Source organism: Sebastes fasciatus, chromosome 3, assembly GCF_043250625.1.
Source record: "Sebastes fasciatus isolate fSebFas1 chromosome 3, fSebFas1.pri, whole genome shotgun sequence".
NCBI lineage: Eukaryota > Metazoa > Chordata > Actinopteri > Perciformes > Sebastidae > Sebastes > Sebastes fasciatus.
Window position 1 is genome coordinate 39175874 of NC_133797.1, and position 27299 is coordinate 39203172.

Below are 27299 nucleotides of genomic sequence, written 5' to 3' on the forward strand. Positions count from 1 at the left end.
TCTGAGTGCAAAGACCATACGAGTGGACACAGATAGAACTGCACGTTATGCAACACCTTTGTTAAGAAAGAAAGGTGCACCTGAACTTAATGCCCCATTTGAATCAGTAATGCCCCTTCTCCGCCACACCGAGCGCAGACTTGAGAAGAATCCTGAATTAGCCGACATCTACAGTAATGAGATCAGCAAACTATATCGGGCTGGTTATGTTGCAAAACTCAATGCAGAACAAATTACTGAGTCAAAAGAATCATGGTATATTCCCCATCACTTAGTGGAGCACAACGACAAACATCGTGTTGTATTCAACTGCTCCTTCACCTATCAAGGCCAAGTACTCAATGACCAACTCCTTCCTGGCCCCACTTTAGGCCCATCACTACTTGGTGTTCTGCTCCGTTTCCGCCAACACAGAGTTGCTATGAGTGGAGATATTAAAGGAATGTTCCACCAAGTAAAGCTATTACTGGAGGACAAACCGCTTCTCAGGTTCTTGTGGCGTGACATGAAACGTAAAGAGACACCAACTGTCTACGAATGGCAAGTGCTCCCATTCGGCACAACATGTAGCCCCTGCTGTGCAACATATGCTGTCCAGAAACATGTGCAGGATCACAGTAAGGACAGAGGATGTGGTTGAAACTGTTCTTGAGTCATTCTATGTAGATAATTGCCTGAGATCACTCGCCTGCCCAAATGAAGCAAAACAACTTCTTCTCAAGATAAAGGCTCTGTTGTCAACTGGTGGTTTTGAAATTAGGCAATGGGCAAGTAACTTTCCATCTGTTGTTGATCACCTACCAGCAGCTGCCAGGTCAGACAGTGCTGAGCTCTGGCTGAATCAAAACCGGACAGATCCAGTAGAGGGTGCACTAGGGCTCAGCTGGCATTGTGTCTCTGATACCTTGGGCTATAGACACAGACCCGTCTCCTACCAAACTCTAACCATGAGAAATGTGTATAAAGTGCTGGCTTCACAATATGACCCCTTAGGATACATCATCCCATTCACCACTAGAGCCAAAGTTCTGCTCCAGCAGCTCTGGGTGAACAACAAGCAGTGGGATCAGCCGATCCCCACCGGTGACCTGCAACGTGCATGGGATGGATGGGAGAGTGAACTCCCAAACCTGGTTCACATCTCCTTCCCCAGGTGGTATGATGGTAACAACCCTAATGTTTCTTGCAAAGTGACAGACAGAGAACTACACATCTTCTGTGATGCTTCAGAGAGAGCATATGGTTCAGTGGCATACATGAAAACCATAAACCAGATGGGGGAGACTAATGTCTCATTTGTAATGGCCAGATCACGTGTAGCTCCTCTAAAGCAACTGACTATACCCCGCTTGGAGCTATCTGCAGCCCTGACTGGAGCACAGCTGAGTAAACTAATCAAAGCTGAACTGACAGTCCCCATTGACAGAACCTTTCTGTGGTCTGATTCCACTGTGGTACTAACATGGCTCCTATCTGAATCCTGCAGGTATAAGGTCTTTGTAGCCAACAGAATCGTGGAGATACTCGAACTAACCTCAGCCAGTGAATGGAGGTATGTGGACACAAAGCAGAACTCTGCAGATGATATCACCAGAGGTAAGCCACTCAAAGATTTAACTACCACACATCGATGGCATAGAGGTCCTGCATTCCTCCACCTTCCTCCTGGTCAATGGCCCGTCTGTCCTGCTCCTGCTACCGAGCTACCCACAGAGTTGAGGAAACCCCTTTTTTGTGGCTTCACACAACCCACTAAACCATTTGACCTACCTGATCCAAAGGAATACAACACCTGGACAGACCTGATAAATGCCACTTGCCAAAAGATGCAAACCTCAACCTGTTATTCAAATCCTGATCCCATCACCAAAACAAGAACCAAAGCAGAAACTGCACTAATCTCTCATGCCCAATCCGAAAGTTTCCCAGAGGAATTTCAGGCACTGAAATCGGGCAAAGAACTTCCCCCACATAGTCGTCTGTTGCCTCTCTCTCCTGAGTTTGACGAAACAATTGGAATTATAAGAGTGGGTGGCAGACTGAGACAAAGTAAAGACCTAGAACCTGATACCATCCATCCCATAGTGCTTGACCCTAAACATCCTCTAATAAAACTGTTGATTAAAGATTACGACGAGCGACTCCTTCACCCAGGCCCTGACAGGGTATTTGCTGAAATACGCCGTGCTTACTGGATCCTCCGGGGCAGACAAGCTGTCAAAAAACATCAGTGGGCATGTACTGAGTGCCGAAAATGGCGGGCAAAACCTGTGTATCCAAAAATGGCTGACCTACCTTCATCCAGGCTGAGGCTATGGAAACCCCCTTTCTGGTCTACAGGAGTAGACTGTTTTGGCCCCCTAAACATTAAATTGGGGCGCCGGGTAGAGAAACGATGGGGAATACTGTTCAAGTGTATGACCACCAGATGTTCCCATATAGAACTGTTAAACAGTCTTGATTCTAACAGTTTTCTTATGTCCCTCAGGCGTTTCATTGCACGTAGAGGACGCCCGTATGAGCTCCTTTCTGACTGTGGCACCAACTTCAAAGGAGGAGACAGAGAACTGAGAGAAGCGTTCGCAGCCATGAATCCACAACTGAGAGAACAGCTAGGTAAATCCCAAATACAGTTCCACTTTAACCCTCCAAATGCCCCTCATTTTGGGGGAATGTGGGAAAGGGAAATCAGATCAATTAAAGCTGCTCTCAGGGTTACAGTGGGAAGCCAAACTGTTTTTGAGGAAGTCCTAAACACAGTCCTAGTGGAGATAGAAGGAATTCTAAATTCCAAACCAATCGGATATGCATCTGCTGACATAGCAGACCCTGACCCCATTACCCCAAATCTCCTTCTCATGGGGCGGCGAGATGCTTCTCTGCCACAGGCTGTCTATGCAGAGACCAACTTGCTTGGACGGAGACGATGGAGGCACAGTCAAATACTAGCTGATCGGTTTTGGTCCTCCTTCATCAGAAACTACAGGTACGGAATAAATGGCAAAAGGACACCCAGAATCTGAAGGAAGGAACAGTAGTATTGATAATGGACCCCCAGCTACCTAGAGGATTATGGCCTGTAGGGAAAGTGTCACAAATCCTCCCAAGTCACGATGGAAGGACCCGAAAAGTGGAGGTCACAACGAAGGGGAAAAGATTTATCAGACCAGTTGCCCGACTGGTCATTCTCTCACCAGTTGAATCTGACTCCAATGAATAACTTGCGATTTGTTTATTAAATTCAAATGTACCATTTGAAGGGGCGGCTGTTAAATCACAAGTCCCTAACCCACCTGCAGGCATGGTATAGAATGCACACTTGACTAAACCACTCCCCCGTAGGTTATATAAGTCTGCCCTCCAGGCCTGAACCCTCCCTTTTCCCTCCAAACAATTCCAGGCAGAACAAAGAGAGTGATGTGAGTTTAATGTGGCTTTTGTGCCTTTATAATTTATTTGGTTGAAATGAGATATATATTGTTTGAAAGTTAACAGATTGTTTTGTGTTATGTTAGATACCTGAGTTTAATATGTGAAGGAGAAAAGGCAAATTCCAGATTGTGGATGCATAAAGATGTAAGTTAAAATGAATTGACTTATTAATTGTAATCTGTATTATATTTATGAGATTTATAATATCATCTGTTAATGTCCTTTCTTAATAGAAAAAATCATCCACCAACTGCCATCCAACTTCACACCTTGACTTTAATAAATTGTTGGAACGGCTCCCTGGATCCTGTGTTTAAATGTGCACCACATCAGATGTTTTATGAACCAACACCACCACAAGCAACATAGCTTCTTCATCCCCCCTGTACAAGTTAATTGTTTACCGTCCTTTACTTCCCTGCAGCTTGTCATTTCCCCAGTCTGTTATGGTGTTTGATGTCTCTTCTTGATTTCATGTGTGATTCTTCTCTTTTTCACAACATTCAGTTATAATGAACGGTTGTTGCTTTTGCATCTGAACCACACTGACATTTAAAGTATGTCAAAAACAGGATGACAAATATACATGTGTGTGTGTCAGGTATGATTTGTGGTGTGTGGTTATTACAGCCCACAAACACAGACCCACAAACACCCACAGCCCCAAATACAAAAACTAACCTTCACTTTTCACTCTGCACAATAACAATAACAATAACAGTACACCTTTTCAAGGACTCTATACAATTTGTAAGAATATAAATGTTAAAAAGAAATATTCTTTTTTGCTGTGTGTGTGTATATACAGTATATATATATATATATATATATATATACTGTATATATAAAGCTAGAGTGAAACTATGAAATCAGAAAACCTAATGATCCATTGGTACCAACCATGTCGTACTAGCTTGTTATAAAGGAGGCTAAATAAAGCTCCAAATTTACTCTAAATTTGGAGCTTGGTGAGATTTGTGTCTGATCAGAAGTGTCTTCTATTAGTTTTCCACCTCCGATGAAGAGCAGCAGCTTCTCAAGCCTAAGGGCCCTATTTTAACCATTATATGCTATTTTAGCATATAATTATTAAATCATGTTTATAATAAAGTGATTTTCGATAAATTTAGAGGTAAATATTGGGGTAATTTGGCAGTAATTCCAAAGAAATTTCAAATAGATTTCCTGCTAATTATCACCTAATTACCATGAAATTTGCGGACCAAAAGTGTTACCAAAATCGTTAAGAAAAGGTAGTAATACCACAGTGTATATATACTGTACTTAAAGTATCTAAAAGTACCTTTTTATTATTATTATTATTATTATTATTGTTATTGTTATTGTTATTATTATTATTATTATTATTAGTATTATCATTAGTATTATGCATAATGGCACATGTCTTGATGCAGTACTGTATACATCACATTACTATTGCAGCTGGTTATTTATTGTATGTATATATATATACAGTATATATATATATATATATATATATATATATATATATACTGTATATCATAATGTATTAGTTGATTGAGATTATTAATAAACAATATAAACCTGCAAAGTAACTAAAGCTGTCCAATAAGTGTAGTGCAGTAAATACTACCTACAACCTTTCCCTCTGAGATGTAGTGGAGTAGAATTATAAAGTAGCAGAAAATGGAAACACTCAAATAAAGTACATGTACCTCAAAATTGTACTTAAGTACTGTACTTGAGTAAATGTGCTTAGTTACATTAATATTGATATTGCAGTAACCTGTATGCCCGGCTGACTGACTCCTGTCAGTGGAGTTCTGCTGCCACCGTGTGTTTAATGGGAGGTTCTGCACACAGAAAGCTGGAGGCAACATGTGCAACTTATTTAGAGCTCCGCAATGGACCCACATGCAAGAAGGGTGAAAGGAGGAGAGGTCACGCGTCATCGACGGTACAACTCATGCGCAGTAAAATCTGGTTTGCACTCGCCAAAATTGAGCCAATCGCAACACACGACCGCTGCTCCAGTTACACTGTGCATGTGTTGTACCCCCATAGCTCAAGACCCGTGTCCCAGCCTCTTTCAGTAGGCCTTGCCCACACGATACAGCTGCTAACCATCCTGTAGTTTTTAGTGACCTGACCATGATCAACTGTCATGAAAAAGTGTGTCCCAGTCTTTTTTTGGCTGATAATACTTAAATTGCAAGCACACGCTGCTTGCTACCCCTCTTCACTTGTCAATGAGTTGTGAGCAGTTTTAACAAAAGAGTGATTTTCTTAGATTGTTTCACCTGAATCTAAAAGTGTTAGAGGCCTGAAGAGGTCAAACTATCCAGTACTTCACAAGAAGAAAAAGCAAAGATCATCTTCTCTCCATTTTGCATTATTCCCTACGACCTAGGGTAACCAGGGGTCCCACTTTACGAGGGATTGCACTGCAATTTTATCCCTTGTTCCCACGTCCCACATATTGAGACGATGTCCCACATTTTCATTGGCTCTAGTTTTCAAAAGTCAAACCGCTGCAGAACAGACACTTTTTTAAAAATCTGGATTTTATCCAATGGCTGTGAAGAAAGCAGGAAGCACGTGTTTGCTGTCAATCTGCGCACACATTGGGTCAAGTGCAGGTTAACATTTCACCGTCTTTGCTACGCTACGCCCAACGGGGGAAATTGCGAGTCACCGCAAAGTCACAAGCTGTGCAGATGTAGGCGGAATATGATGGAAACTACTACAAAGAAAAGGAAGAGCAGCTATAACAAAGACGGTGAAACGTATAAAAGTATTTATAAGTAGTATAAGTTATATTTTTGTGAAATTTGCCAGTAATTTTTCAATTTCACTCAGGGGGGGAATACGACATGAAGCGACACAGTTCATGTGAGTCTCACAAAAAATTATTATGACTTTTTTTCTCATAAACTTAGGACTTTATTCTCATAATATTACGACTTTTTCTCGTAAACCTATGACTTTATTTCCTTAATTTTATGACTTTGTTTTCGTAAAACTATATGACTTTATTCTCGAAATATCCAATTTCTTTTTCCTCAATGTGGCCCTACAGTAATACCAGGATTTTTTCACATTGCCATTTATTGCAAAAAGGTGAATGTGACCTGTGGGACAATTAGTTTCAGGAAGGAAGTTACAAAGATGTTGTAAAGAGCTTTTTTTCATTTTCTAGTGGAAGTATTCTGCTTTAATTCTCATAGATATCTTTGCTTGGAAATCAATTTCTGTGAGCGTGGTGCTTGTTTGTGCACAGTCACGGGGAAGATCATTGTACATGTGTTTAAAGCTGATCACTGTCTTTAGCTAGTCGTTCAATGTCATGTTGAAGCTACTGCAGAACTTCCACTATGAACACTGTGCCTCAGCCGCTGACTTTTTATGGTGAAGTAGCATCTAACAAATTCAGACTGTTATGTCTTTGTTAACAGAAGTTCACGGTGCTTCTTCTCCTGTGCCAATATGTCAAAAACATAAAAACGAAAGTTCCCCTGGAGTTGGTCTATCGACCAGCTTACCAGAGCTGGGGGTGCATTTCTCTATCCTGATATTTAAGGGTAGTTCTCATGAATTTTTCCTCAAGACATGTCAGATGAGTAATGCATCATGGCTTCTATCAACAGCTTTCACCCAACTTGTTGTGAAAGGCTCGTCCCAATGTTCGCACAGTTGTGAAAGCTTCTCCTTGGATGTGACGGCACGCTGAGTCCATGACAGCAAAGTCATGGATCTGATCTGGTCATTTAACTTCAGCAAAATCTAAAGTGCTTCACATCGGGTCTGCTTGTTCAAAGTATACCTCTGCAGAAGTGAGATTTGTCAAATGCTTTTGTCATTGTATGAACAGTATAGTAGTACTATAATAAATAGGTCCACGAAACGCAGTCCTGGAAATACTGCATGTGCAGTTTGTGTTATGAACTTAAAGAAGTTGAACATTTAATTTAATTTTTGCATTTCATTTCATTTTTGAGGGACTTTTTTTCAGCTTACTTCAACAAATGTATAACTGGATTATAATTATTGATGCATGAATGTGTAAATGGTAAATAGACTTCAAAGTTCAAGGTTGTTGTGAGGGTCACTTGCCACTCAGCAGGCTGGTTGGGTTCATTATCTCTGAGCAGAGGCAGCTGTGGATCCTAATAGTCCCTGATGAGGATCAGGTGGTTGAAGCCTATTTCTACCCCTGGTTTCAGTGCTCAGGTGCTGACTCATTGTGTCTTTGTCAGAGGTAGTGAGAGTGCTGTCCTGTTTTTGCTGTATCTGTATAGGGGTGTGTGAATCTGCAGAAGTACCACGTGAACCTATCTGTGGGATTCACTCACCATTTAGCTTCTTCTCTTCTCTGGAGTCTCTTAGAGTGGGTTAGGTCTGGGTGGCCTGCTGGTTCTTTTGTTTCATTTATGTTCTAGTCAGCTGCTCGATAGCGGTGTTTTAGTTTTAGTCTTTTCAAGTTATATTGAGTGTAGGGAGCCTTCCTTTTAGGCCTGTTTTCATTTGGTGTTTCCCCTCTCCCGTTTAACTTAAAGATTCCCCTGGTCCTCTCCTCGTTTCCCTGACGGTTCTTTATTTGTCATATGTCAATTCCAGCAAAGCAGTCATTCACAATGACAATCTTTTGTGGTCTCAAGGTTTTATATATAGATATATCTATATCTATAGATATATCTCTGCAAAGTTATCAAATAAAGGTAGTGGAGTAAAAACTACAATATTTCCCTTTGAGATGTAGTGTTGGAGGAGAAGTATAGAGTTGCACAAAATGAAACACTCAAGTAAAGTAAGTACCTCAAAATTGTACTTAAGTACAGAACTTGAGTAAATGTACTTTCACATTCCAAATAAGTCTAAAAGGTCTCTAAAAGGATAAACTCTCATAACTAATGGATGGAATATCATCTGTAAACATTTATTCAGCCCACTCCCACCACATTACACTTGGCTTACCAAAGGCTTTACCAAAGCTCGGACAACACTGCCGTTAATACAACATCTCACTGCAAAACACTGATCATAGAAAACAAAAGCAATACTTTGGCAAATTGGACTGAATATAACCTGCTGACCTGGGATTTGTTCTAAATAAGACATAAAATATAGAGTTCACAATACACCACAAAACACACCCCTACTATTTCAGCCATCATAACCCATTGATTTTCTTTACATTGACCGTATCGGCGTAGTAACTACGAGCATTAAGCAGGGAATCCTTCAATGAAGAAAGATCTTTGCTATGAAATGACACTTAACATGGATGTCCATCATTCATGACAAAAGTTAGAAGTTTTTTCTACCTGTCAGGGATATATTTTGTCTATTATCTAGAAAAAGAAGTGGGCCTGTCCTCTACACATTTCCTTCATAATATAAGGGGATTTAATAAATAAATAAATACAAACGTGATCGTCCGTTTTCCAAAGTTTCCCCACTAGCATCTTTCAGATTTGATGCCAAATCATATCTCACCTAAAGTTGCAGTTACAGAGAAAACAGAGTTCAAACCTGCTTCTTCTTGAAACCTATTCTTATATGTGTTGCACATCTCGGGTAGTGAGCTAAAGCAAGTTGTTGTCAGTTAATCTTTACAGCGGAGGTCTCCAACAAGTAGCTTGTGAGCTACCAGTAGCTCGCTAAAGGTTCAAAGAATATGTACATACATTTGATAACAAAAAGTCACTTTGTAAACCTGTTTAAATTTCTACCGAATCAAATTCACGGACATCCCGCCTCCTTTGGACACAAAATTATTTCTTTACTAATCAGCTGTCAATTAAAAGATTTACACTGCCTTCAAATTTGGTTACATCAGTGACGCTGTAACATTAGGCGATGTTAACAGACTAGCATCGCACACCAGATTTGACAATGACCGCAGAAAAGGACAAAAAAATATGCTCATGAGGAAAGGGTAACAGTTTTTTTTCACAAAGGTGAATGACAAATGTGTATGTCTCATTTGAGGTGCGAGCGTGTCAGTCGGTAAAAGATGTAACGTCGAACGCCACTTCATCAAAGTCCACGGCGACTTTTCACGGAGCTTTCCGGCTGGTAGTAGTCTACGAACAGTCTTTGTTCATCAAACTGAGAAGAAGGCCAACGCAGCGACAGAGGCTTCGTTTAAAGTGGCGCACATCCTAACGAAACACAAAAAGCCCCTCGCCTATGGCGGGATTGAAATAGAGGCGATGACTGCGGTGGCTAAAGCGTTATTAAAGGACCATAAAAGTAAAACAGAAATTATTATTTTTTCCTATTATTAGGTAAAAAGGTTTCTGCTTTACAGTGACTGAGATGCACCTGTGTCCAGCTCCAGGTGTGTACAGTGTGCATGCTCAGGCTGTTACACAAAAGCTCAACAAAAGCACTAAACAACAGACATTGAAATGTGTTTTTTACAAACACATTATACAAATACAATCTAGCTTTGTGGACTGTTTCAGTAAAAGTAAACAGTAAATAGTTGACATGTTTCATACCTAAACAAGTGACATACCTTTTCAACATGACATCAATAAATACATATATAAAAAAATATGGTCTTTGATTCAGTAGATCACGTACCTGAAGCCCTCACCACCCAAATATACAGTACAGGGTTGCATCAATCATTGACCTTCTTGGTGTAACTTGGCTTTTGTCAGTTTTAAAGGGGACTACACCAGTTGACAGTTTTACACCCAACATCAGGAGTGACAACAGAACAAATCTAAATCTCAAAACTGAGCTGTTGATCTTGACCATACACGTGTTTCTGCATGTTTCAGACTATACTTGCCACGATTACTGCATGCTGTACTTCACAATCCTCGCAGCCAGCGTTTCAAGCCAATATGGCCGAGTTAGATTATTTTTAAATTCTAACATGGTGGCAAAAACAGCTGCATTGATATTTGCAGACTATTACATAATGCAACAAAAAAAAAAGAAATCTGACCCCAACGTTTAGATGTGCATGATGTAAAATAGTCCCTCCACATGATCTGTGAATATTCAAATGCTTTAAATAGCATGTACCAAAATCCACTACAATCATGTCTGTTACAGATAGCTGATCTCAAGCACTTTGTCCGGGCATTCTTCAGGTTGTGACTTGCTGTTTCTACTTTTACTGTCCATAGAGGGCGCTACCTCAGCGGGATCAGAGCCTGGGCCTCTCTCATGTTGGGCACTCTGACTAGAGTGCTCCGGCTCAGGTTTACCTCTCACGACCTGTGTCCTTGAGCCCTCCGTTACACCACTGTGGTTTCCATTTTGTGACGTTTTGCATATTTCCCTCATCTGTACGGCCCCTCCTGTTCCGTTGATTTCCTCCTCTTCTTCTTTTTCACCACGGTCTTTCCTACGCACGTCGACGACGCCTTCACTTTTCTGCGCTTGCAGCACAACGCCGCCCCACTCCTCCGTCGGTCGCTGCACCTCGGTGCCGGCCCTGTCGTTGTTCTTCACCCTGCGCGAAGTGCCGCACAGGGCCTTCCTGAAGCCTCTCTTGAAGTTGTCGGACAGAAAGCCGTACAGTATGGGGTTGGCGCAGCTGTTCGCATATGACAGCACAACGACAAAAAAGTAGAGCCCCCTGAAGTCCCCAGGCAGGACCACCAGGAGGTTGACGATATTCAGAACATAGAAGGGTAGCCAGCAAAGGACAAACACTGCCACCACGACCACCACCATCCTGGTGATCTTACGCTCCGACTTCCTGCGCCGAGAGGACGTGGCCTGCGCCCGTTTTCCGACGGTGCGCACCTTTGAAAGAAAAGATAAAGAATGTTTAAATGTCTTATGTAAACACATACGTTCACCCAAATTAAATAAAAAAAAAAAAACGTTTTCTTAATTAGTATTTTACCATTTTGTCTGCTGAGGTTTTGAGTTATCCCCACCTGAGATTTCTGCTGCCAACAACACAAAGGTGACTGTAACTTTGAATCACTTTGTACCGGTGATGACCCCTGTGGTGTCATCTAGTTTGCTAGGTGATTCACCTGTCTGTGTTCTCTCTGCAGGTGATCGCTAGGACACCAAAAGGTGTTCCCAGGTTATCTAAGTCTGGTTGCAGCTGGCAGCCTTCTCACTGGCTGACCCTCCATTCTGCTGCTGTGTCCAGACCAGTGGGCAACCTCCGGGTCTGAGAAGTGAAGCCGATGCTGAAGTGCCTTAAACCTGCATTCTCTCTAACAGCCAGCAGGGGGCGACTCCTCTGGTTGCAAAAAGAAGTCTGATTGTATAGAAGTCTGTGAGAAAATGAGCCTACTTCTCACTTGATTTATTACCTCAGTAAACATTGTAAACATGAGTTTATGGTCTCAATCGCTAGTTTCAAGTCTTCTTCAATACAGCATGATGTTCATTTAGTAAATTATGGACCCATTTAGAGTCAAAGCAGGGGATGCTTTAGGGCGGGGCTTCCTTGTGATTGACAGGTCGCTACCACGGCGTTGTCCGGTCTGGGAGTTGTCCGTGTTTGGGAGTTGTCCGTGTTTGGGAGTTGTCCGTGTTTGGGAGTTGTCCGTGTTTGGGAGTTGTCAGTGTGTTTTCAGTTACTGAAAGTTAATTATAACATTTTTGGTCGCCTTATTCAGCGTTCGGTTGTACTTAACTCCACCCTCTCGTGTCATTTCTGGTTCCAAAAAACTAAGATGGCGACGGCCAAAATGCCGAACTCGAGGCTTGAAAAAGGCAGTCCACAACCCAAAGGGTGACGTCATACTGACTACGTCCACTTCTTCGCTTCGCTTCCCTTCCATTTGGTTTGGTTATGTTGCACCTTTTCAACACCTGCACCTACATCTTCCGCTGATGCACAGCACACACAACTGATTACTGACACTGCTTATATCCACGTCCCATACTTTAATAACTTGAGCTGGCCCTTTAATTGGGTGTAATTTGCTTTAGTTTGTTAAATAAAGCTTCTTTTGTTGAATGTTCATATGGTGTGACTCCTTCTTTTTTGTTATAGCCAAAGAAATAGTTTGTATGGAAACTGTTGACAGTCATGTCTGTGGATTATGTAGAGCGAGTACGACACTCTTCCTCAAAGTACGCTTTGTAATTTTTCAGCGCTTTAGAATAAATGGAGCGAATAAATCCGTTAACTTACTAAACTCAAAACATATACCAACTGCATGGAAAGACATAATTTTCTTTCTTTTTTTGGGGGGTGGGGGGATGTATTGGACCTTTACATATTAAAAGAAGCTGTAGAGAAACACTTTTTTTGATACATTATTATTGAGTACTTGCTGTAAAAGATGAAATATATTTCTGAAAGTAATGAGAGGAACGTAGCCTATATTGTGGTGGATGCTCTCTCTCTGTTTTTCCACAGAATCATAACATATTAACTCTGGCACAGCGGGCTTCTCCATTATTTCTGTACCAATATTGCTACGGTACAAGTGGCCTCCAACATCATTAGTGATATCAACGGAGAACAGTCCAATTATAAAGGATAATAGTGTGTGTAGCGATGTGTGTTTGTGCCGTTACTGATGAAAGCTGTTATTGCCTTAAAGGGCTTCTCTGCACTGCAGCGACATTTGGAGGGATTTCTTTAAAAACAGCATTTTTTTGCAAAACATTTTTGACATAAAAATAATGTCATGTAGAGTTGGGAAGTAGTGCAAGCTGTTTTAGGCACCCCTGGTTTTGGAAGCAAAGGTTTCCCCCTAGACGTAGCCATTCAATTGTTAAGTGAATTTTAAGTGAACTTTTGAAATCTCATGTGAATTAGGCGCGTTTCCATCACCTGGTTTAAATAAACTCTGCTACAGCGTAGTTTGGTCAGTAGTTGGTGCTGCTATAGGCTATACGCACAGCTGTAATCCGCCAGTAAACACAGTAGAAGAAGAAGTAGAGGTTGTGAATCGGAAAAAAAACAAGTCTCCTTGGTCATCTAATCATCTACGAGACAAAAATGGAGAGAGGTCTTCAGAAATTTGGTTCAATAGTTCTTTCATGTCAGCTAGTATCGGACATGTTCCATGCTGTCTGGAGACGAACACAACATAAATATATATATCCAGGAAGACACCGACAACAGAAGCAGCTGATCAGTCATGTGAGTTAAATGCTCGCTACGCCTGAATGTATTCGGCAAAGGCGTTTCCATATCCCATTTAGTGCATCAACTCTTTTTCAACAAAAAACACCAAGTGAGCGTAAAACATTTTTTAAAAAAACAAGTTTTATCGGATTTTTATGTTTTCATACAGCTTTTGCTACTGTTGCCAATGATGCTAATGTTGCTACTGTTGCTACTTTTGCTACCATTGCTAATATTGCTAATGCTGCTAATGTTGCGTGATTCACAATTGGAACACAGAAATGAAGTTGAAATAATTAAAAAGTGGTGGTCGTAATAAAAAACCGATTGTTACATTATCAAGGCTAGCTTCTATGTTAAGTCATATCGAGGACATATTTTAAAGACTATAATTGAAATGGGAATACAAACATTTCTGGAACAAAACATGTCTGTGTTACTGTAAATGTTGTACCTTGATGACGATCAGCAGGTAGCACAAGCAGATGACCAGCAGGGGGCAAAAAAAGCCCACGGTGCACGTGTACACGATGAAAGACGTCTTCCACACTTCTGCCGGCTCAGGCCACACGATACTGCAGTTCCCATCGTCCTTAAGCACATCAGCAAACACCACCACCGGCAGCACCACCACAAAGGACCCCGCCCACACCGTGGCACTGATGGCCTTGGCCACGCGGGGGCGCCGCCACCAGAAGGAGCGGATGGGGTGCACCACAGCCAGGTAGCGGTCCACCGACATCACGGTCAGGCAGAAGATGCTGGTGAACTGGTTGATGGCGTCCACTGTCATGACCACGCGGCACATTAGAGAGCCAAAGGGCCAAGAGAGCAGAGCGTTCTGCGCCGCCAGGAACGGCAGGCCCAGCATGAAGAGCTCGTCCGCAATGGCCAAATTGAGGATGTAGATGTTGGTGACCGACTCGTTCTTGGTGTAGTTGACAATAACGTGAATGACCAGAGTGTTGCCAACGAGGCCAACAACACACACTATCCCGTAGATGAGAGGGATGAAGATTCCAGCCAAGCCGGGGAGGGATCCGAGTTCTGGTTTGGTGCAGTTCTGGCAGGTGTTGTTAAAGCCATCACTCGGGGTGAAGCCGAGGAGCGCTTCAGACGGAGTGGAGAGGAGCAGGAAATGGGAGTAAGGGGGATTGGAGTTGTTGCTCCAGGTAGCTGTAGGGGCTCCCTGGGTGGCCTGGATGAGCTCCATGGAGGCTTTAAGGAATACGAGTTAACAACTGCTGATAAGATCCCATCAGTGACAGGTCAACGGCCCTACAAGGCAAAGCAAAGTCGCACATTTCATACACAAAGGTAATTTTACATTAAGTATTTTCTTCATTTTGGGAAATACACTGAAGGTCTTTGCACGCCAAGTATGTATGTTTTGTCCGAAATTGTTGCACGTTTAAAGATAAATACGACCTCACGTTGCTGTTTTTCGGAACAGGTTCAATTTTCTGCATTTTTTGCGCATCTGTCAGAGTTGTTTGACCGCTCAGAGCCACCGTAAAGGCAAACGTCATCATCCAAAAATAGCATCTGATGAGCTGGTTCACTTTATTCATTCGTTTCCAAGCTCAAAGGCACCTTACGACAAACTAAGTAAAGAAGATAGAGATGCGGGATTTAATGGTAGATTGTGGCAGGTAATTGCAGAACAGCGTGGAATCGGGGATGGACACAAGACAAAGGATAAAGGAAAGATTAGACAGTAAACGATAGCTAATGTCATTCATTCATTAACCCCATTTGGGACTAGCGCTGTCCATTGCAACTGCGTAATTATTTAAATTTTGTCTTGTGGTGCTAAAATTTGCAACACATAGAATAATAAAATACATCAGAGTGCAAGGTGTCTGTGCGTTACAATTTTTATTTGCTTAAAAGAGCACATACAAAAAATATAGACTTGGTGTGCAAAGGCCTTTAGAGGTAGCCTGGCTCCGTTCAACGTTCAAACATATGACTTCCAACTTGTCTAAACTTTAATAATCAATTATTTAATGGTAGGGCTGTCAATCGATTCAAATATTTAATCGCGAATATCACATGATTGTCCATAGTTAATCGTGATTAATCACACTTTTTTGAGAAAATATGCTGCTTCATGTAAGTATAGGTATATATTTATGATTGGAAATCAGTTAACAACACAAAACAATGACAGATATTGTCCAGAAACCCTCACAGGTACTGCATTTAGCATTAAACAATATGCTCAAATCATAACATGGCAAACTGCAGCCCAACAGGCAACAACAGCTGTCAGTGTGCTGACTTGACTATGACTTGCCCCAAACTGCATGTGATTATCATAAAGTGGGCATGTCTGTAAAGGGGAGACTCGTGGGTACCCATAGAACCCATTCTCATTCACATATCTGGAGGTCAGAGGTCAAGGGACCTAGTAGTTTGACTTTGTTGTCAAGAGTTATGCTTTAAAAAAGCTCAGCTTTTTCACCCACTTCACCAATAATGTATGAGTGGTGTTTAGCTCTGTATCTGAGCGGATGCTTGCAGCGCGCCGAGCTTAGCTTTGACCTGAGCTGCACTGACCTTTTTCTGGGTGCAGCCAGTTGCTGTTGACCGCTGCATGAACTGAAAGATGGACGTAACGTAACAGGGCCACCCGGAGTTCTAGATCGGTAAACACTCTTGATGTAATGTGAATACACCTTTTAGATGAGAAGTCAATAAGCACCTCCTACCAAAATATCTATTCCTTTAAACAAAATAAATAAGAAATGCAGAATAAGGCATTCAAGCTTTAAAAAGAACGTATACAGTGTTCACAGAAAGGGAAAAAGGATGAGAATCAAAAACACAACTTCACTGACGTAATAAAAAAAAACAAATCTAAATGGCAGCTGCTGCTGATGGTGCGGACAGTCAAAAGTTTAAAAAGTTTGATTCAATCTCAGACCAGTGAAGCTTGTAGAATACTAAACTACTAATCAACTTAACAACCCTCTTTCCGTCACAACAAAAACAAGCCTCCTGCACCGAAACAGAAACATAACCTATTTAGTTCTATTAGTACAAGACTTGTTTATGACGCCATCCTGGCTTCTTAATCACTACCACGCCGCACGCAGGCACACCCTCATCCCTCACAGCGATGGTTAATAATTGGTGGTCGATTAGGAACAAAATGTCCTGACCTATGGATAAAAAACAACAGAGGCATGTCCCCCATAACCTTGACTTACATGCATTAATGCGGATGTGAGGATGATGGGAAGAGAAGAGGTGAACAGGAGAATAATTAAGTGCTGATAATAATAATTTACACTGCTACAGGATACAGGCAAAAACCAGTCTGAGATATTGACTACATCAACAAACGAGGAGGAGAATATTTTTTACAGTGTGTTTAATTAAAAAAACAGTGTGATTTTTATTTTTCCCTTTTTACAGTAGGCAACAAAATAATAGGAAAAATGTAGATATTTGATCATGTTGGTTTTATTTTAAAGCTGTCAAAATTAACGCAATAACTCGTTGACGCAAATTTGTTTTTAACGCCACTTATTTCATTAACGCAACTTGTGATTTTGAGGTTGTAACGCACTCAGTTTTAAAGACTGAAGACACTGGAATCATATGAACCTAAAAAACCTAATGAATCCATCGGTACCAAACATGTCATAGCTAGCTTGTCGGGAAGGAGGTTAAATAACCCTCCAAATTTATGCTAAATTTTAGCGACATAAAAGGGGTCCCTTGACCTCTGACCTCAAGATATGTGAATGTAAATGGGTTCTATGGGTACCCACGAGTCTCCCCTTTACAGACATGCCCACTTTATGATAATCACATGCAGTTTGGGGCAAGTCATAGTCAAGTCAGCACACTGACACACTGACAGCTGTTGTTGCCTGTTGGGCTGCAGTTTGCCATGTTATGATTGGAGCATATTGTTTTATGCTAAATGCAGTACCTGTGAGGGTTTCTGGACAATATCTGTCATTGTTTTGTGTTGTTAACTGATCTCCAATAATACATATAAACATACATTTACATAAAGCAGCATATTTGTCCACTTCCATGTTGATAAGAGTATTAAATACTTGAGAAATCTCCCTTTAAGGTTCATTTTGAACAGATAAATAATGTGTGATTAATCGCGATTTACTATTTTAATCAATTCACAGCCCTGTTTTATTTCAAACTAAAGCACAGCTAAGAAAGAGACACCTCCACCTCTAAGTCATCTTCTCTGTTGAAAAAAATCAAGATGAATGAATCTTCCTCATTTCTCCCGTGAGATTTCTGATAGGCTGAACGTAGCGGAGATCAGGACGTCAATTACCTCCAGTGTAAACATCAGAGGACAATATATATGCTGTGCGTCCGTGAGATGACCTGAGCCACTTAATACTTCAAATATGGAAGTACACAAACTCACATAATCCAGCAAATATATAATAGTTTTTGTAAATTAAGGCAATTTTGTAAGATTTAGTTTATTGATATGATACCTGATTATTCTGTATCAGTGATATGTGTGTGTTTGTGAGCTAATAACACCTGATGTTAATTTATATCAAGTACAAAATATTATGATTGACGATATGTAGATGCACAACATTGAGGTAGTCCCCGCGGTACAATGACGTGAAGCTATAGGGCAATCGATTAAAATATTTAATCGCAAATTAATCACATATTTTTTTATCTGTTAAAATGTACCTTAAAGGGAGATTTGTCAAGTATTTAATATTCTTATCAACATGGCAGTGGGCAAATATGCTGCTTTATGCAAATGCATAAGTCTCTCAAAAAAGGTTCATAACCTTGTCCTGTGATTATGCATTATATGAATCTTTGGACCGTATTTCCTGTGTAAATATTATTCTACTCCAGCCTTGTGACCAGTAGAATGATGTGTAGGATATCAATATTCATATTTAAAATTCTAGTTTTTTTTTAACAACCACATTTATAGAAAATAAATCCAATTGAAACCCGAATACAAACACATTTATATATTTTTTCTAATATGTGACGACAAGAACATGGAAAGGCTTTTTACAAAAAATGATAGCTCAAAATAACGCATATATCATCACTAAAATTCCCGACTGAAGACCTCCCTGACACACCTCCTGATTTCCAGGATGTGCACAACACCTGCCACTCTAATCTCTGACACTCACAATGGAGCAGACAGACAATCCGTCTTCCCACGAGGCGTCACCTCTTTTGTTCGCCGTTCTATGGCCGGCTCTAAGAAATACTTCCTGGGAGATGTTGCTATGGCGATGTAAGGTCAAGACGAGGCCTTGTAACGGAGCAAATGAAAAGAGGCAAACAAGAGAGTCCAAATGAGTGCTGATTGAAGAGCCGCTGCGCTTTACATTCACATACAAAGGCAACAATGGGATACGCTGTCTGCATTGTGTGTGAGTGTACGTGTGTGTATGCAGATACTGTAGGTCCGGAGATATGAGTGAAACGTTGATGTCACTAGGTTCATAGTATTTAAGAGCTGATGCCAGTTACATTTTATATATTTTTTTCCTGTTGCTGTTGATTAGGGGTGGAACGGTTCACAATATTCTCGGTTCGGTTCATATCACGGTTTTGGGGTCACGGTTTTGGGTTTTGGTTCATTTATGTTACAGTGAGGAAGTCATGTTCTGATTTCAACATGCTTCTCATTTATTTGGCAAAATAAGTTAACATATGTTTGTCTTAACAAAAAGTATGGCTTACATAAAGAACATAAACACTTCTTCATTGTCAAATCTTAATTGAAAGAATAGGTCTTCTACAGTCATTAGTGCAAACAAAAAAGGCAGCTTTGTTATTTTCATATAAATATTGTGAAATTATAAGCTAAGACCATCAACTAGCAGGATATAAATTGAAGCATGAGCTCAACCAGAACTATACTAAAAAAAAAAAAAGAACAAAAAAACAAACAGTATAATATACAGTATGTCTCAATTCCCTGATTATCAGCTCTTAATTGAAAGATTAGTTTTTCCACTCAAAAAGTGCAGTATTTCGAAACAATTGGATTTCTGTACCACTGTGTTATTGCCTGCCTGAATGCTGTGGGGGAACGGACATACTGTATAAACCCGACTTCAGTAGATCAGTTTCGGCGTACAGTTTGACACCAATCGTTGTCAGTTTAGCTTGACTATCATGAGCTACTGCGCCGCTACACACTTAAAACTTTCTGGGTAAAACTCTCACGCTCCAGAGTTTCTGTTCCACGCGTGCTTGTAGTAGACGTAAACAGCTGTTTGGGTAACGGCGTACCGAAAGGATGTCGCGGACCGAACCAGATGTCCTGAACCGAACGGTTTGGGTAAATTCACGTACCATTCCACCCCCACTGTTGATCATTAACCCTCAAAAAAATGGACCAATGTAAAATAAAAAAAAAATGGACCAATGTAAAATAAAAAAAAAACGTAATAGCTTTTGCAGCAGAAAGCTAAGGCTTATGTCTTTCGTGTCATCATGTTGAACGCTCGTGATGATGTCATTACGTTGCGTTGCGCTGCGCTGCGTTGCGTACGTTACGTTGCGTTGCGTTGCGTTACGTTGTGTTGCATTACGTTGCGGAAAAAACGCCTTTGCACTCAGTTTGCTCACGAAGATGAGTACATCTCAAAAACTAAAGATTGTGCATATTTCAAATAATGTTTTTCATGTTTGTTGATTTAGATATCTTTTGGAATATGTTTTGTGTATGTGTTTAAAAACATTTTTCTTTAAAGAAAAACATATCCGATTTTTTTATTTATTTATGACACAATTTCAATACTTTTGTCAATTATTATGGTTTATTGACTTCCATAACCTTTTAGCTTACGTTGTACAGATTTTAGGGATATGACGCATTTGAAGATGCTCCAAGAAATGACATTACAATAAGCAAAACTACCAATGTAGTCACTGGTAGTGGTAGTTCAAAGGGTTAACTACCAGAGTCTAGATTATTTTTTGACATGAAATGTACTCCAAACACTCAGGTCCATAGACTCCTTCCTCTGATCCTCAGATCTAATACAAAAACATATTGTGCTACGGCTTTTAGTGAATCTAACAGAGCCCTCTTATTGAAGAAGGAACTGAAGCTCAAGTGTTGGTTAGAAAGGGAGCAGACAGAGTGGGAGTTGTTGTGTGTTGAGTGGTAGGAGGGAACATTTTAAACTAATATCTAATATAATGGATGCCTCAACATTTCAAAGGTCTTATTATTCAAAGTCTCATGACGAGATTTCCTCCAGAACTCTTTTTATATCAACAATGGTTGATTGTGACTGTGTACAAATGGAGTTTATGAAATGTATGTGTAAATGTCCCTCCTGTCCCCATCACCTGACGGCCCCGCCCATCCACACACCTGTCCCCACTTTCCTCATCAGCCCTTCAGTTACCTGACCTTCCCCGTCCACCTGCTCACCTGCTTTCCATTTTCCCTAATCAGCCCAGTTGTAGATACACCGGCTCATTTCCACTTGTATTCTGTCAGCTCCTCCGAGTTGCTATATGATTCTTTGTTGTTTCTTTGTTTTCTGGCCACCTGTATCAGTACCTGTCTGTCTGTTTACTTGGTACTACCTGCATTTGGGTCCTTTCTGTTGCCTCACACACAAACTTGCAGCCGTGACATTTACAGCTTCTTGCACTGCCTCCAGACTCTCCATTTTTTTAAAGGCTTGTAAACAGTGGAATAGTTCAATAAGATACTTTAAACTAAGTGGCATTTAGTTGACAGGTTCCTGAGATTTTGTATCTCCTTCATTTCATAGGGAAGGTGACAGTGTGCATTCCTGTCAGCCCTGATGTCTGTTGTAACACTCAAAGTCAGCACATTTTAGAATTTTACATAAAGGCTTTAAAAAAAGACCAAATGTGCTGAGGCAGGTTAAACCTGAAGTCACCTCGCTAACCCCAAATCCTGCTCCGTAGTACAGGCCTCTGGTCTCCTAAAAATTACATTCCCATACAACTAAGCTGCATTGTCAATTATGTTTAGAGGGAAACGTATTTTCACCCGGATTACGTTTGTTTTTGACGTATCACAAATATGTTTCTAATCAAAGTCCGCAGAAGTGTGTGTGTGGGCAGGAGATCGAGGTTTCATCCAAGAGGCCGCTGTTCGTGTTACAAACATGCTTATTTTAAACCAAACTAGGGATGCACCGATCTGACTTTTTCAGTCCCGATACCGAAAACGATACCCGGGCTTTGGGTATAGCTGACACCGCGTACCGATCCGATACCTGTGTTTGATTAATAAGCTGTAAGCCTCACTGTGTGGAAGTGACTCAATTGAATTATGGTGCCATTTAGAGTCAGATAGACCATAAAGCAGGGAGCAAGCACTTCTCCACCATCGATTCCAATGTTCACTTTATTCCAAGCACTTATTGTTTGTCCACACTATTACTGAATACACTACTTCAACGACATGCTTGCTCATAACTCCAAAGCACCACTGGTTAGTAGTGTATTTAGAGATTCATTGGTGAGGTGATGATTGTTTGGAACATAATGTACAGGATGGAATTCATTGTTGTGAAATCAAGCGGACTTCAGTTGTCGTTCTCTGCGAATGAGCAAGCCATACAAGCCTTTTTTAAAGCCTACTTATACACAGGGTTATTATTTCATACCTGAATATAAATTAAACTACATTTCTGCCTAGCGTGTCGAGCAACCGATCGTATACTGAGCTTAAACGGGTCACATTTCTGGTACCTGGTAAACCTCTCATACAGATAAAGGAGCACACATGCAGAGATGGAAAACATAACAAACACATCCCTCACAAGCGAGCACTCAGCCTTTGAATACATTTCAACGGCTGGATTTTCTAAGAGCAGTCATTGCTGTTATATCGAGCGTATTGTTGACTCTGCGCGTGTGAGAGGCCTCTTCATGATTACATGGTTGATTCTGGTGAAGGGCTGCTTCCTACTCACTGAAAACCCTATTGAGGCCTGTGTAATTACCTCATAGTGGTTCAAGCCACAGCTAAGTACAAAAAAACAAAACAAGGTCGCCATTAAAACACATGCCTGACTGGTAAATATTTAGTCAGTCAAATGAATGCTAATTACCTCCAATAGATGCATTTAAGGGCATTTCCATTATTTCTTTTGCACCCTACTTGGTTTTATAATTAAAGGTTGAGAATGGATTTGCATGGCATTTTAGCAAACATTTTTTGTAGCAATTAAGTGTTTTTGCCTCCTCCTTGTTAAACCACACTGAGCTTCCATTACATTACATTAACAGTCATCTCTCCACCTTTAGTTCACATGCTTTACACAGTGAATACTCCATGCACACATACACTTGATCAACCACATCTGATGCTGCAGGGCACAAACCACAAACCACCACCTCACCCATGGTTGCACCACTGTGCTCCGAAGCACACACACACACACACACACAAGACACACACACACACACACACACACAAGACACACACGCACACACGCACACGTTTATGATATGTTTTGTTCAGCAAGATAATCTATAAATGAACTACACCACGATCGCATGGGTGCTGAGGCAACGAGGCTGTAAAGGCGGACGAGTCGAGTCTCATTTAGCCACTTGTTAGCAACCGCCTATTATAAGACACATAAAAGCTATATCATAGAACAAAACGTTAAAATCTCTTCAGCTTGTGTTAACTATACAGACTCTATTTCAGGCATCTAACTCAAACCTCAGGCTGTCAATCGATTTACATACTTAATTCCATGATTGTCCATGGTTAATTGGGATTAATGGCAAATTAATCACGCATTTTTTTGTCTGTTCAAAATGTACCTTAAAGGGAAATTTGTCAATATAGGAGAGGGCAAATATACTTCTTTATGCAAATGTACAGTAACATGGAAACAAACTCAAGCCCGACATGCAACAACAGCTGTCAGTGTGACAGTGTGCTGACTTCACTATGACTTGGGGAGACTCGTGGGTACCCATAGAACCCATTTTCATTCACATGTCTGGAGGTCAGAGGTCAAGGGACCCCTTTGAAAATGGCCATGGCATTTTTTCCTCGCCAAAATTAAACATAAGGTCGGAGCGTTATTTAACCTCCTTTTCTTACGAGCTAGTATGACATGGTTGGTACCGATGGATTCATTAGATTTTTTAGCTTCATATGATGCCAGTCTTCACTCAAGCTTTAGCTCTGAGCCGCTACAACCTAAAAATTGCATGTTGCGTGAATGCGTTAAAGAAATTACTGACGTTAAAACAAATTTGCGTTGATGCGTTATTATTGTGTTAACCTTGACAGCCCTAATAAAAACCCATTAAAAAAAACCCGTTGAAAAATTTTAGTTGCAGAGACTTTGTTTCCTGAATTCTGGTGACTTTAAAACAATGAAAATAACAATATAATAAGTACACTGCAACAGCATTTTTATGTCAAACTTCTAATTTTACCTTTAAAACTCAGGAAAGAAAACTGAATAATTCAACCCACAGGCATAAACTTTGCGTGTGAATATCTAGCATAATCTTAATATTCATCAGTTATAATTCATGTTTTGCCCCTGCTGTCCCTTTCTTAGGATTATACATGCTGTACAGTGTCAGAAACAGGTTAAAATAAGTACATTTCACATAAACTGGGAGAAATACGAATTGTGACCCGGGGAGAAAACTGGGAGAGGGCGATGAAAAACGGGAGTCTCCCGGAAAATGGTGAGGCTTGACAAGTATGGTGTTTAGGCCCATCTGCCAGATACTGGGATATGTCTGGGAGGGAAAAGGGATTCAGTTATAAAACTATGAGTGATACATGGTTGTTAATTTATAACTTACCATGCATTAAGTCACAATATCAATGATGCTGGATTCCTTATTAAAAAATGGAAAATGCCAGTCAAAGCAATTGTGCATCAGGATGCTTTGAATTGACTTGAATGAGGTTTTAGAAATGTTATTTCAAAGTGAAAAGCCATGACATTAGTAGCTCCATCCTCACAGAAGCATTATATAGCCTTAATGCACACACATGTCATTTTGTCCCAGAGAAGATGCCCTTTTCAGGAAGATAGTGGATGCTTTTTTTCTTCTATATGATTCCACTAGAGAACAAGAAAGTGGAAAAGTGGAAGAGAGCTACACCATCAGCTAATTGACGCTCCATCAGTCTTATTCCCCGCGAGGGTCTGCTTCCTCTGCTGCCGTTCAATTAACGGATTTGCAGCGATGGATCAGGTTTACATCCCCGCCACGTCGCTCCCTCCACACTTTTCATTATAAAAGACTGACAAGAGCTCACAGATTAGCCCCGAGTCTGATCAATACTCCCACAGGCTCGCCTTGCACATGCAACACGACGTGCGAACACAAACGAGCTCATGTGTTTTTTCCAAAACCACACGTGTGCATAAAGATAAACACACATTCAAATGAGTCATTTTACTCTGAGTGAGGGACAACATTGATGAAGACTTTTGCAGCACCCACAGAGAACATGAAGGTGTTTGTGTATTTATGTTGTGTTGACCTGCAATGTCACAGCCCTTCCAAACACAATTAGACACGATTCACTTCCCACACAGCGTGCAGTCCAAACAAATGCATGTAATTACAGGCCAAATTAGCCAGATGAACAGAATAGAATAAAAAGCCTTAAAAGCTACATTAGAGTGGATGTTCTCCAATTAAATAAAAAGCTCCTGTGTTTCCACAGACAGATACAGAGAGAGAGGTTAGAATCCTTTTTACTCAATTGACTGATCCATCAAATTCAGCAGCGAGGCTTTACCAACAGGTACAAAAAAAGAAGAGACAAATGAAGTCAAGTATGTGCTCCGTATGGTTCTTATCAGGTGGGTGCGTCGGGGTTTTTACATTAGGTATTATTCAGAATTTAGTTTCTTTATTTTGTATGTTTTCCTTTCCTTCTTTCCTCTCTTTTTCTCCCCTCTCATCTTTAGTCTCTCTTTGTTTCATCTCCTCTTACGTTCTCTCTTCTTTTCCTTCCCCCCCCCTCTCTCTATCTATACTCGTCTCCTTCCAGCATTTCTTTCCTTTCTTTTTTTCTCTACCTCCATCTCTCCATTCCTTCCTCTACTCTTCCGCCCCGGTGATTTTTGGTTTATGACCCCTCTAAAAACAAATCAATGTCCACTTGTCATCCCTCATCACAAATTCATGACCTTTGTGTTGGATTGTTTCATTTGAAGTTTTTTTTTTAGAGGAGTGCAGAGGTTAAAGTCTCCAGTATTTCACAAGAGAAACAGCAAACATTAGGTGAAGCAAAAGTCAAACAAACATGAATGTGTGCTACATAATATGTGTCTCTGTTTTCTAATACCTCTGCTGCTGCACAATTAACTGGTCTGAAGGAAAGCAGATAGAGGGTTTCTCATCCCGCCAATACAGAACAATACCTGGCATATTACAAGGAAATAATAGGTAAAGACTATACATCATAATACAAAAAGCAAACTATACAGCGTGCTTAAAATGTTTCTGTTGGATGACCACGGATATTAAAATGTCCGTGAACACAAAGGTACTCGTGTGAAATTACAAAGAGATAGTGAGATTTAAATTTGGCATTTGGATACAGTCACTACACGGACAAGAGCAGACAGTTTCGTTTATTAAAATACGATGTGTTATCACACCGGGAGGCAAATTCAAATCAGCAGATATAAAAAAAAAATTAAAAAAACTCCTCCGTTTTGATAAGCCAACGAAATATTTTACTAACTGACACTAACTTCATCATAAACCTCGTGTTTAATCTTCAATGGACAGTTCAATATGTAAATACTCTGAGCACTGAAGACAGAGGACACAGCAGAGCCAACGATCACAGTTAAAAATAAATAATACAAAATAAATAACTCACCATAATCCAACTGGTCTGGTGTTTTTGCATCAGTTGAGTCCAGTTGAGGTTGAATTCATCTAAATGAGACTTGTGGAGTGTGGCGTTAGAGCTCCGTCTGTGCACAGAGAGAACAGCCTCCACCCACAGACCCTCTACACACACTGACACAAACACACACACACACACTGAAACACACACACACACAGGCAATCATGCTGTTAATGATGTTATCGACTAGTTAGTTAATAAAGCCTCTGAACCGAGCTACATCACTTCCCCACATCAGCCTTTTCCTCCAGTGCTTGGGTACCGCTTTCTGATATTTGACTTGTGTTTTTCAGTTAAAGGTCCCATATTATAAAAAAGTGAGACTTTCATGTTTTTTTTATTTATTATAAAGCAGGCTTAAAGGGACTATTTGTAACTTTCAGAAATGCTTGTTTACAGCGACACCTGTGGACGTTAATTCAACGAAAGTCAGCGTCGGGCTCGCGCTTGTGCTCGCTCTACATAGACATGAACGGGCATCGCTCAAAACAGTGAGGCGACACACGTCAGCTGATCTCATGGGGAGGCGTATAAATAGGCTCGTTCGAGACGAGCCAGGCCTGCGCAGAATCGATCAGCGCGCAATGCATGCCGGTAAGATTTGTGTCCGTCTTGATGCCGACTTGCTCTGACATCATACGTGGGCAACGATAACCTCACGAGATCGAGGCGACCCAGGGCATTATGGGAAACGCCCGGCTGTCACCTGATCTGCTTGACTCTTAGTTTTGACAGCAAACACCACGTGTTGTAGAAAGTCCGAACTTTCTGTATAATTGTGATATTTAACGCTAGATTGTAGGATATTAGTCTCATGTTGTGCAATGAAGATTTCATCTGTTAACAAACACATCTTGTGTGGTTGATAATAATAATAATAATAATTATAATATTGAAGGTTATTTA

The 27299-nt window shown here is 40.7% G+C and overlaps 1 protein-coding gene across 1 annotated transcript; it reads right to left on the reverse strand.

The window, feature by feature from the left end:
* Positions 1–9512: 9512 nt before the first annotated feature.
* On the reverse strand, positions 9513–26499 carry LOC141765059 (somatostatin receptor type 5-like). The gene is made up of 3 exons (XM_074630904.1): positions 26364–26499; positions 13944–14767; positions 9513–11187 (listed from the first exon to the last, which is right to left on the reverse strand). Exons 2-3 carry the CDS (start codon positions 14700–14702, stop codon positions 10483–10485), a joined length of 1464 nt encoding a protein of 487 aa, XP_074487005.1. The 5' UTR covers positions 14703–14767; positions 26364–26499; the 3' UTR covers positions 9513–10482.
* Between the last annotated feature and the right edge of the window lie 800 nt (positions 26500–27299).